The 12694-nt window shown below is 45.2% G+C and overlaps 1 protein-coding gene across 6 annotated transcripts in view; it reads left to right on the top strand.

Annotated features, from left to right (window-relative positions):
* The window catches only part of FGFR3 (fibroblast growth factor receptor 3), a 55840-nt gene that overhangs the window by 31757 nt on the left and 11389 nt on the right, over nucleotides 1–12694 (top strand). For 2 of the 6 annotated variants that reach the window (XM_035324597.1, XM_035324596.1), the window contains exons 6-9: nucleotides 3966–4089; nucleotides 4592–4782; nucleotides 9669–9813; nucleotides 12380–12567. In XM_035324597.1, the coding sequence (XP_035180488.1) occupies nucleotides 3966–4089; nucleotides 4592–4782; nucleotides 9669–9813; nucleotides 12380–12567 (648 nt within the window). Of the gene's footprint in view, nucleotides 1–3965; nucleotides 4090–4591; nucleotides 4783–8444; nucleotides 8596–9668; nucleotides 9814–12379; nucleotides 12574–12694 lie in introns of all 6 variants that reach the window. The other 4 variants (XM_035324595.1, XM_035324593.1, XM_035324594.1 and 1 more) reach the window with 3 other exon arrangements.

Here is a 12694-nt window from a genome sequence, read left to right as displayed (position 1 = left end):
CAGTGGACACCAAAAATGCACTCAAATGACCAAATTATCTAGAAGTTTCTGTGCTACTGTACATGACAAATAAGAGGACTTTAACAAGAAAATCTGCTGCTCTGATTTTGTTGTTGTTGCTGTTGTTCCTTTGTCCCCTTGAAGTCACGATCAAACATATCTGGGGAGCGTAAAGCTGGCAGTAGCTGGTTAGAACAATACCAGAGCAGCAGGAAGGACTCCTGAGCAGGCATTTTCAGCCTGCACTCTGCCAGCCCTGGCATCTCCCTGGGCTGCTGGTGAGGAAGGAAGGTGGTTTTTCAAAAGGCACCTTCATCAGTACCTTAAATAGCTCTGTGCTGATGCCTACCACATCTATAACGCTCTGAAAAGGGGCTATGCATGCGGAGCGTGCAGGGCTCCAGAAACCAGAAAAGGATTTGAAAAAGTCTTCCCTCCCCGCTGCTTTTGGGCTGTTGCTTTCCTGTTAGCTCAGGCCCGTTCCTGAAAGAGCCTATTGTGGTTGTTTCAGAGAAGCCTTTGAAGGTCCCTCCTCGGCCCTGTCCCCGTTCCAGCCTGGATGAGGCTTAGGACACACTTGCTTTTAGATCTGAAAATTTAAGGAGAGAAAAGACTCCTGTCTGTAAACAGTCTTACAGCAGATAACAGTTACAAAGCACAAGCATCTTTTACTAATTGCACACTGTAAGGATCATCATGAAATGTTTTCAGGCTTGCGTGCGCTGTTTGAACTGCTTTTTACAAGACTATGTGACATCAGCTGCACTAAATTATGCTTGCAGAATAAAATCTAAAGCTGAAAGCAATTCCCCTACCCACTTCCCGGTGGTTTTAATCTATCCTTGAGTTTAAATTGACACATTTCATCCTCTGCAACACAGTAGTGTGTCTTTGGCATCGCTGTGCTTTGTTTCTCTAGGGGCACCTTCCAGCAACAAGCCAATGCTTAAAGTGCTGTTGAAGGCAACATCAGGCCAATTACAGCAAGATTGGTTTAAACTCTCTATCTGTCTAGGTACAGTTCTTTGTCTCTTTCCTGATATAAAGACATCTTTCTATCCCTGTAATTTTCCTTCTCTTATTTGCTTGCTTTTGCTCTTGAGCCATGGTTAGATGTAAGTAGTCTGATGTAAATCTCATCCAATATAAATAATACTGATAGATATCAACCAAGATTTGAACCAGAAAAAGAAATTGAAAACCTCTTCACTATTTCATGTATTTAAGATTTAAATTCCCTGTTACAACTTAGCTTCATAACAGGATTAGGCAGCTTGAAAAGAATGGGTGAGATCCAGATTTGGCAGAGTTTGGTTGGCTTGCTTCATCTCAAGATCTGGTCTTAACCCAGAAATCTTTGAGCTGGGAATTTTCTCATTTGTTCTCAGTGTGCGGAAGAGTTTAAACATTGATTGTGAAAGGACTGTGGTCAGCAGATGAAAGCTGACCACTGTTCCACTTATGCCTCTCGCAAATGGCATTTAGATCCTGTGTGATTGTCAGAGCCCTTTGTAAAGTCTGCAAGGGAGAAGGGCAGGCCAAAGAGAAGGCCCAGGCTAAACTGATCTTCTTACAGTTCATCCTTAACTGGTAGAGAGAAGAAATTCATATGACTTATCATATGAAATTTCCCAAAGAGCATTAATGGTTAAATCCGTGTTGGAATCCCTAATATCGTAAGCCTGTGTGTGTTAAATGACCCTAGAAGGGAAGATCGAGGGGGAGGGGAGATAGGGGATTATCCCTTCCCCAGACCATTGCACATACCAGTCTGGCAAACATCGACTGAGTTTCCAAGTGTGTCTGCAAATGTTTGTTTCACAAGAAGCCAAGAATGACAACACCAAATAAACCAGAGGGACTTCCAGTATCTCACCAACTTGATTAATGTCTGCACTAAGTCACTTCTTGTTTCTAGTGTTTTATCAAGTACAGCAATTATCCTAACTTGGGAACATCCCTTTTTATTAGCCTTTAAGTCTAGACCCAATCTCAACCAAAAAAAAAAAGCCTAGTTGCTTCTAGAAAAGTTCCCAAACAAGTTTTTGCCAAGGTTATGCCTGCAGTTCTGCAGTATTGTGTCTTTGTTCAGGGTCCAAAGTCCCTGTCACAACCCCAATGATGAGACATTAATCAAAAGTAAATACAAGACACGCTAAATAAAATACCTAATTGCACCTGATTTTATAATACAGTTCAGACTAGGGAGTTGATCAGGTGCCTGGAGTCCCATTTCCTTGGAGTAGATCCATGGGATTCCACGGGCAAATGCTTTGCAATGCTGAAGAGTGGATTAAAACAAGTCTTTAAACAAAACTATGAGACAAGCCAGTATGGAAATGAGCCACTGAGCAGCCACAAATTTGCATTCAAACTTCCTTGACAGTCTGGTATGTTCAGATGTGAACCCAGGGTTCAGGCCCTCAGCTCTCACCACTCCTGTTACCCTGTAATTGCAGTGCTGTTGCAGAGCTGTACCAAGTGGGATGTTGTGTTACAAATGGTGAAATGTTGGCTCTGCATTGAGCTCCATCTGTGCCCTGGGTGGGCAACAAGGACAGTCAGACCTGATGAGACACCGGCAGCAGCCAAGACTGCTTTGCAGGCTGTTAGAAACAGCCGTGGCCTTCTGAAATGAAAGGAAATCACAACATCTGAAAAGTGGGGTACTCAGCACTGCTGTCCTAGGGATGTACAAAGCAGGGGGCTTTGTCAGATGGCTTTTGCTTGCTTGGGTTGAAACTAAGCAAGTTGTTTAAGCTGTCTGGTCCTATGACTTCAAACCTTCTCTTTCCAAAATTCTGGCTTTAATTGTGACTTGGCCCTTTAAAGGAAAGCATGTGGATGCAATTTATGTGTAGCAAAAGAGGTTAAATGACTTCATATTGGAGTTCACCTGCTGCAGCAAGAAACCTCCAGGAGCAATTACACCCTTGTTTTTTCCATCAGCCCTTGACATTCTGTAGCATAGCATTATTGTAATCTCCTGCTTCTGTGTCCTTGGAGTCACCTTCACCATGTTTAATAAAGTTAAATGTGCTGCTCTGGGCAGCAGAAGGCATCAAACGAATATCCAGAGATTCACAGAGCTTTTATATGCTATGCATCCTGAAGTCTTTGTTTGTGTTGGTTGCTTTCTGTATTAATTCAAGATTTACTTCCCATATCCGTTATTTCCTTTGCACTCATGAGAAACAAACGTTCCAGCGGGGAGCGCAGGGCAGCGGGTCAGGCTGGAGACACGGGTTGTGCTTCCCCTTCTGCTACTGCACAACCAATAGCTCTGGATATAAGCCCCATCCAGAAAAATAAGTAGCATGAAGTGCTACTCTTTCTTAGTGCAGAAAGAGAAGGGCTGAACAAGCATCCTAGGGTCCTGACTTGAGGCTGGGCATGTTTTATCATCTGTTCTTGAAAATTTAGGGGGCTAACTCAGCTGTAGATAGACATCTCTGTTCAGACAGATACCGTGCCATGTTGTCCCCATAGCATAGTTGTTCAAAATACGTTATAGATGGGTAAGAAGTTTAATCTTTATCGTGTCTAGTTATCTTTATGGGCTCTATGTAGCAATTGGTAAAGATCTGTAGACAAGTCCAATGTTTTGAGCTGACAGTCTGTGGACCAGAGTGGTCTCACAAAGGGGACAAATGGATCGGAGCTACCACAGCTGATGTCTTCTAAACTCATTATTCTAATGAGAGGTGCCGTAATCAGTGCAGCTATCGGCTGATTTCATAGGTGTTATCGTTGTGGAAGCATCTACAGGTCCCCATTACAATCTAAGCGTGGCACTGTTTATGCACTGGTCTTAATTCCTCTTCAAATTAAGCCTTTAATGACCCTTGAAATGGGTGCTTGTGATGTTCAGGCCAGCTCTGGGGTCTGTTCATGCTGGCCGAGTGTGTAGAAGGTCCCTGACTGTTCACTGATTTGAAGCTTGATGGTTTGGTTTCTTCTTCTAGTTGCGACACCAGCAGTGGAGCTTGGTGATGGAGAGTGTTGTGCCGTCGGATCGAGGAAACTACACTTGTGTTGTGGAGAACAAATACGGCAATATTAGGCACACGTACCAGCTTGATGTATTAGGTGAGATTTCCCTGTTTTCCCTCAACAACTGATCTGCGGTGATGTTGAACAGGCACATGATGGGATACAGGAAGCAGGAGCTTGGTTTCTTTCCCAAATGGCTGAATCATGCGTCTTCTGAAGCCAACAGGAAGCCTCCTTTTGACCAGTACTTCAGCCTCCAATCTGCGATCAATAAATTACCTAGCTGGTCTAGAGAGGAGCCAGAGAAGGAACGGCATGAGTGGAGCTGAGATCCTCTGCTCTTGGGTGGTTCTCCCTCCTTTGGCTTGAGAAGCGTTGGCTGGCAAGTTGTTTGGGACACCTGGGAGGGATGACAATCCCAGTTTGCACCCTTTCTGCTGAAAAGCAAGGAGATTCTCCATCTGAAACAGCTCCTGCCAGGTCACTGCAAGCTGCCACCACTGAGCAGTGTTGTCACTTCCCATCAAGAGCGCTGAAGGGGAGACCTTGCTGGAAGAAGGATGGGTAAATTAAGATTTCCTTCTCTTCTGTGTTTCAGAACGGTCACCCCACCGACCGATCCTGCAAGCAGGGCTCCCTGCCAACCAGACTGTGGTGGTTGGGAGCAATGTAGAGTTTCACTGCAAGGTCTACAGCGATGCCCAGCCTCACATTCAGTGGCTGAAACACGTGGAAGTCAACGGCAGCAAATACGGGCCTGATGGGACACCCTATGTCACGGTGCTGAAGGTTGGTACTCACTCCTTCTTTTCACCCTCAGGGCAGTCTTTCCTCTGCCTTGGTCTCACTGTTACAGAGACAGCAGCTACATTGTGGGGATACTTCTCAAAGAAGCCCACTGTCTTGTGGCAAAAGAGATCAGCACTGAATAAAGATGCTTGCCATCAATGGAAGCCATAAACCTTTATTTCCACGTTTGTTAAATAAGCCCTAGACTAGCCCTGCAACTCAAACCAGAAACTCCCAAAAGAATAAGCTGAATGCCACAGCTCCTAGAAGGGTGATTATTATTTAAATCAGATTTTTGGGAGCTCCAGGTTTCATTTTATGTAATTGTTTCACGTCTATAAGAAAAAACAGAGTAAGCCCCTGTTGGGATTGTTCTTTCCTTTAAAGCCTGTGCAGTGGAATACTCTACTTTTGGAGGGGGTACAGCAAAAATGTCCTGAAGTCGATGTTCCAGACTCTTCTGCTTGCCAGAGATAACACAACTACTGTAGTGGCACAGATAAGCAAAGTAGTTGTAAGGGCTGAGGCAACTGTGAGAAATGCAGCATAATAAAAGAGAAGCTGTCAGATTGAATTTGACCTAAAATTGTAAAAATAACTCTCTTTTACAGCTTCAAAAGAGGTATTTTCAGGGCTTACTAAAATAAAAGGCTCCCAACTAAAACACATTCTTTCCTTTTCCAAGTAAACATACTGCAGCGCACATGTGCTAAATAATGCTCAACGACCAGCACCTGAGAGCCAAGACAGTCTTGTTGTTCCAGCCACTAACATTTGTGAGCGTTGCTATTATCCATGCTCAGGAAAGCTTATTTTTTATTGAGCAAAAGCTCACTTAGTAATACTCCACTTTGTTAAAATGCTTTCTAGAAAGGGATCTTCCAGATTAAAGACAGAGCAAAGCCAGCAGGTCTGGTTTCTCCTGAACCAGTGTAGGTAATAAAAGTAAGGAACAGAGAGTGAAAAACAAGTTGAACTTTTAAGCCCCTCCCCCTTTTTTAAAAAATAATTAAAGACATCCTGTGTTTGTATTGTATTTATTAAAATATGTAGTGCCAAATCCAGTTTTTCTGCCTCTGAAACCAGATTTTGTCCCTGTAGTTTTGAGCAAAGGTTGTCCTCTGCATGGACATTCCCCGTGCACATCCTGCTGTACACACCTTTTTATCTTTTTGTATGAAATTTAAGAAAAACCAAACTTATCAGACAGTATCTATAAAACTGTAACTCAGCCAGATACATGATAATAAAAGCCAGAGACCCTGGAAATAATTACACAGTTTGAAATAACAGATCGGTTGGAAGAAATGGCTGGAGACAGTTCTTCAGGATTGGCAGCAGGCGCTTCTCGCAAGTTGATAAAACTTTTATTTTCTGTCTGTGTCTCCAAATATGTTTGAATTATGCATATTTGAATTTCCCCCTGGTTTCACAGCCCAGTACCACGCTCTGAATAGCTGGCTGTGTCACATGCCATCTTGTATAGTCTCCGAGCTCCGTGTGTGGTCCCCATGGGATAAAAGTGCTACCTTTGGGAAGTTTGCAGAGCCGCTGCGAACAGTGGCTTGTGTCACAAGCACAAGCTCCCATTTTGCTGTGGCAAAGAACATATAAATAGTCCTTATAAATAGTGTTTTAAAATTACGTTTGAGCGGCACCGGGGTGGCTAGGTAATTAGAATTGCCAAATACCTTCTCTTCTGTGGACGGCAAAGGCTCCGCATTCCTCGAAGGGGAGCACAGGCAGGCGTTTGAAAGCAGAAGTTTTGTTTGGTTTTATTTTTGCTGAATAGGACCAGCACACGTCTATTTACTACTTCTGGTTAATCAGGAATGCTTTGAATTGTATTAATGCCGGCATCAGCACTGGGGCACGGAGCATTTCCATTTTGGGATGCATCTTTTGTGCACCAGTACTGGGCCTCCGCAGAGCTGTATCAGGCCCAGCTTTGCAGGGATTTTTTTCTTTTCTTTTTTTTTTTTTTTTGGTGTACGTGCTTGTTTGCTTTTTCAAAAATAAAGATGATCTTGTTGTCATCTCAGGGCCAGTCCTGTTGCTGTATGGACTCATTGCCCTTGTGCCATGCAGTGCTGTTGCTTTGAGCCAGGATCCCGGCCGTGCTGCTGGAGCAGGGTCCTGGTAGCAGCCCTTCTGACCTCTGCTGCTTTAGAAGGGGCTCCCCACTGCCCCGCAGTATGGTGCCTGCAGGGAGATAAGGCTTTTTTATCAGCCTGTCCATCCCTCCTGCCTTCAGGAGATTTTGTGGAGCCTAGGAGCTGCTGTGGGGCAGTTTGTATATGGGGAGCGTCCCAGTCTCCATTAGACCAAGGGGGAAGGAGAGGTGCCCGGCATGTGAAATTCCCCCTCACATCTAAATCATGGGGACAAAACCCACCCCAGGCCAGATGGATAAACTGAATGCTGTACTTTCAACCTATTTTTTAAGCAGCCTGACAAAACCAAGCCATCACCTGTGTCAACTCCTGAAAGCCGGGCTCATTTGTGATCAAAGGAAAGCCCTTGTTCTTTGCAGAAGAGGACTAAATGCATTCCAGTTTTGGAGGGGGGCTGGCAGCACGGTGCCCAAGCTTTGTCAAAGGCTAAATTGTACATTCGGCACTGAAACATGCCCGGTTTAATTATAAACAAGGCGGCAGCAGCAGGCAGGCACATTTCCCCACTGGTCAGGACAGACAGACCTTGCAGCGTGTGAGCCTCAGAGAAGAGATCAGGTCAAAGCCAGGGGGCTTTGCCATCAGATGTGGACATGAGGGCTCCTTGCTGATTCCACCTCTGGGTTTGGCTTCCAATAACCTATGAGATCTGGCAGCACTGCTGAGAGTCACATTGGCAGGCTCAGGCCCTGAAATCAAAAGCACTGAGATGGAGCTGGAGGACATAAGAACAAATCTGAGAAATGCAATCAATTTTCATGTCCAGGACTGAAGCTGATATTTTTATGGACTTTCCCTAGGCTACTTCTGAGGCCACCCAAAACAGTTGTGCTTTTTTTTGGGTGTGTGTTTTCAACCAAAATAAAAACAACTGTTTAGGAACAAACTGATACACAGTTGTGGCAGCTTGGAAGAGAAATAAACCCCTGCTTAACAGCCTGAAGTTTGTTTGATTTATATATGCCACTTTATTTAGTAAAGAAGAGGCTCCTATAAGCAGTGGAAAAAATTACAGCTAACTTCTGAAAGGCAAAGTCAGCAGCAAGTTTCAGACCGCCACTGCTTATATTTTGTTTCCAAATTCTATTTTGGAATCTGATAATTGAAACAGTATTTGCCGAGCTGGGTTGCAAACACAAATCTCTGCTTAAGCCCCTTCTCTGGTGCTCCTGTCTGCAGAGTTATTAGGGAACTGTAGGGCCATTGACTGCTGTCAGATGGAGAAGTGGGAAATTGTTCTAAGAAAGAAATGGAACGCTTGTCTCCAGCAGCAGAAATGCCAGTGAAGGGGTGGGAGGTCACCTACGTGTGGTTTGGGGAGTTCTCTTCTTTGCCCAGGTCCTGGGTAGGTCTGTCACCACAGGGTGAGCTGGGGATGTTGCCAAAGCCAGAAAGAAAATAGGCATGAACAGTCAATCCTAGCTGATATAGGTTCGATGGAGGTATTGTTTGGTTTACTGAAGTTCAGGTTTCTGTCTATTCCTGCAGTCTTGGATCAGTAAAAACGCTGAAGCCGATGCTAACCTAAATCTGTTCAATGTGACAGAACAAGATGAAGGAGAATATCTGTGTAGAGCCAACAATTTCGTAGGCATAGCCGAAAAACCATTTTGGCTCCACATTCGCAAACCAAAACCAGGTAAACCACAGACTCTGTCCCAAGGCCCTGGCAACTGCAAAAATGAGCTATAACATTTTAAGAAGCTAGTGATTAAAATTACTATTCATTTTGTATTACACCCTGTCAACTGACGCTGAATGGCTTTATCTTATTTTCTTGCTATTTTTTTTTTACAAGAATGTAACGCCTATACAGCAATTGCCATGGAAAAATTCCCACAATAAAATGACTGTCAAATTTTGCTATCAAATCTTCACGCTTTTATTCCTTTCCTTTCCTTACAATTGAGTGCTGATAACAGAATTGCATGCTAATGACCTGTGACTTTTGGTGCTACAGAAAACCAAGATTTTTGCCCCTAAAACTGATACAGTCGTTATGGACTGACTTCTGTCCGTTTGAGGAGTAATTGGAAATAAATATCAGTGTTGACTTGTACAAGCAAACAGGTTCAGCAGAGAGCAGTGGCAGAGTTGTGAGCTCTCTGGTGTGACTCCAGCTGTTGCACGCCTGGAGGGTTTGGCATCTTCTTGGGATCAGCCAGAGTCACACTGCAGCATCAAAGGCTGTATAATAAATATATGGCTTAGAAATACCCATTCTGAAAATAATTCTAAAAAAAAAATTGACAATTCAATATTATTCAATGAACTCAGTATTTGTATGTTCATATGATCAGCACTTGAGCCTTTCCCCACTACCTCTCACCTCTCTCCTTCTTTCCTTCTTTCCTCTTTACTTTTAATCTCTCTCTCTTTCCCCCTGTACTCACCCTACTAACTGAAGGTCAGTCATATTGTGGGGGCAATTTTTCGTTTGGATGCTTTTGCTTGCATGCTTCTTTAGTGGGACAGAGTAAGAACCTGGTGAAGGGAACTTTTTTGCTTTTGACTACAGGTTGCAGAGGGGAATGAATGAATAAATGTGGAAGATGGGCCGTTGGAAAAAAAAGAAAAAAAGAAAAAAAAAACAAAAAAAAACACACTTTAATCAGCTTTTGAAATTTGCCTGTGGTGTCCTCACACTTGCTGGGAATGTGGCTTATTCTCTGTTTTCCCTCTTTCTATATCTGTGTGTTTTTTTCCCCATAGACGGCAGGTGTTAACACAACGGATAAGGAGCTAGAGATTCTGTACTTGCGAAATGTTACTTTTGAGGATGCTGGGGAATATACTTGTCTCGCAGGGAATTCTATTGGTTTCTCACATCACTCTGCTTGGCTGACGGTGCTACCAGGTATTTCCTTCTGTGCTGGCCTCTCCTTCCTTCTTTGATGTTTGCTGTAGAAATGCCAAGTTCCTGCTGACATGTTACCCAGGGAGGGCTCCCCTCTGGGATTTGCCATGCCGGTGACAAACCAGTGCAGCAGAAGACCCCAGTTGCATACTCACAGCTGGCAGATTTTGCATTTCATCTTGGGATTAAAATTATTATTGCAGCAACAATACAAGTTGCCCAGTATTTTTTTAGGTGTCGATAACTCAGAGGTGCTCACAGCCTCTGCATTAGGAGACTGTCTCTAGGTGCCAAAATTAGTCGCTTTGTCTTCTTACGCTGCAAGAGTACCCAGTGGGAGAAGGAAACTCCCCATCAGATGGTCTAGGACACTTAAACTGGCCATGTACAGTGAATCATCTAATGGAAAAACCTTTCTGTCCAACCTCATATCTCAACCAAAAATGAGATGCACAAGTAGTCAGTGTGAGTACCCCCGTCCCTCCCTGTAGCATTATTTCCGCTTCACGGATGAACAGGCGGAGAGAGCGATCTTGGTTGGGAGGTCGATCGGAGTCATCTGTGGACGGAGCCCAGGAGTGCTGGATCCCAGGGGCACTGAATGCTGCTTGCTCCAGCTGAAACCGATGAAAGCTGCCATGGGTTTCAAACCCGAGGCCAGAGTGACCTCAATTTTGTGGCCCTTTCATGTGCAAAGCTCTTGCTGACAATGAAGCCAGCGCAGAATATGCAACAGGAGGGGTCTGCCCTCCAAAAGAAGGGGCCGAGGCTGTGCTGTGCCTTCACCTGCAAAATCTGCCTCCAGCTATGGAGGCAGCATGAGCACAGTGCAGGAAAGCACCAGCAGTGTTTTACATTAAAGCTAAGTGGGTGCTGTGCCTTGCAGAGGGTGCAGGAACAGGCCTGGAGCATGTTCACTAGGCCATTGTAAGCATCCCATACCTGCAGCTTTGGCTCACCCAGTCATAGACCACATTTGTTTCTGTCCCACAAACGTCTTGGGATATGTTTAGGAACCAGGAACTTTGGCATTTCTAAGCTTGACTTTATCTGTGTGGGTGATTTGGTCGTAAACACTTCTCCTGGGGCTCAAGAGGGTTTCCTCCACAACTGACCCTGCTGCCAGTGGGATCTGCTGGTCTCCTCTCTGTTTATTTGCCAGCTCTAAAATAGCTGATCCTATCCTGTTTCTGCTTCTGCCATCCACTGGATGACAAATCACTTCCTTTGGTTAGAGCACTAATATCCCTGTTATTTAAGAATCTCCTGATCCTGTCTCATTCAACCATTATGCTGTTTTTATAATGTATGAGCTCACACCTCCAACTTAAGCAAAGAACAAACGGGAAAAAAGAAAGTCACCTGAAGTGGAACTTTATATTGAAGTCAGATGCAGCAGAGGACAGCTGTCTGTGCAGCAGCAGGCTCCAAAGCGCTGCCCAAAGGGAGGGAGGTGCGGGATCCAACGCTGCTGGGGAACCCTACTTTGTGAAGCTGTCCTCGTGGAGCAGAGGGCGACGTGCTGTGAACTGTGGCACCAAGCTAGTGCCTGATCCCAAAAGATCTGGTAGTCCTTCCCTGCAGGAAGAGATCACCCCCTGGCAGGATCAGGCCCTGCACAGCTGGTACATGGGGCCTACATGCTCTGGTTCAGCCCCTACGGTCACCCATGACCATTTCTCCATGTGCATCTGGGAAATGGCCACCGAAGACCTCATTTGGAGCCTGCTGCTGCCAGCAGAAAGCTCCTGCTGCCTGCCGAAGCCGCTGATGGACATGGGATGTTAGCAAGCTGCCCGTGCTGGCATGACTTCACTGTAAAGTTTCCTACTGCTGACTGTTCCTCTGATGCCAGTCCGCCTCTTGGGGACAGAAAACTAATCCCACCATGGCTCCTTCCTCTGGTCCAAGTGCCTGTCCTGGAGGGAACAAGGGGAGAATTGCAACCAAGCCTTGCTGGTCCCAAAAACACCTTGCTGTCAGGTGGCCACTGTTGCTGGGCTCATGCTGTTGCCTTCCTGGCTCAGCCACCTCTCCAGGCCAGACCTTTCCGGCCTCCTCCCAACAGAACAAAGTTTTCACAAAATAATTATGTAGATTTCTATCATGAGACATTTTCCTGTTGTGGTGCCTTACCCCTGGGTGCCCTTCGAGCCCCTTTGTCCATCAGGGCAGGCACTGGTCCGGTGGAGGTCTTCACGGGAGCTCTGTGCACACCCAGTTACGTGGTTTGGATGTGCAGAGAAAGCACAATGTGGTTCAGAGGAACAGCACAGACACGTGAAGACGCCTTCAGTCTAGAGCAGTGGTTTTCAACCTGTGGATGAAGGCCCTCCAGCATCACATCAAAGGGCAGTAAAATCACCCCCAATGCACAAAAAGCAAAGCAAGCAAATATTTTAGCTATAGCCACAGGTGGAAAACCACTGGCCTAGGAGGGTCCCCTCGCTGAAGTCAATCAGAAAATTGGTGTGGATGAGCAGGTCCTCCCCAAAGTCTTTGTGCTGTGTATGTGCAGTTGCAACCGCTGGCCCCATCCTGACTGCTGTCTCTTGTCGCCCTGCAGCAGAGGAGCTAATGGAAATGGACGATTCAGGCTCGGTGTATGCTGGCATTCTCAGTTACGGCACTGGCTTAGTTCTCTTCATCCTGGTGCTGGTCATTGTGATTATCTGCAGGATGAAGATGCCAAACAAAAAGGCCATGAACACCACCACTGTACAGAAAGTCTCCAAATTTCCACTTAAGAGACAGGTAACAGAAAGTAGATACAAGATTCCTATTCCCCCCTATGGTCAATCCTTTTTTTTTTTTTTTTTTTTTTTCCCTTGAAATTTTCTTTCTAGGTGAGAAACTACCAGAAAGATGTTGCCCTTGAGGG

This window comes from Oxyura jamaicensis, chromosome 4 (genome assembly GCF_011077185.1).
Source record: "Oxyura jamaicensis isolate SHBP4307 breed ruddy duck chromosome 4, BPBGC_Ojam_1.0, whole genome shotgun sequence".
Taxonomy (NCBI): Eukaryota; Metazoa; Chordata; class Aves; order Anseriformes; family Anatidae; genus Oxyura; species Oxyura jamaicensis.
Note: the sequence above shows the minus strand (reverse complement) of the source record. Positions and strands in the feature narration are given on the sequence as shown.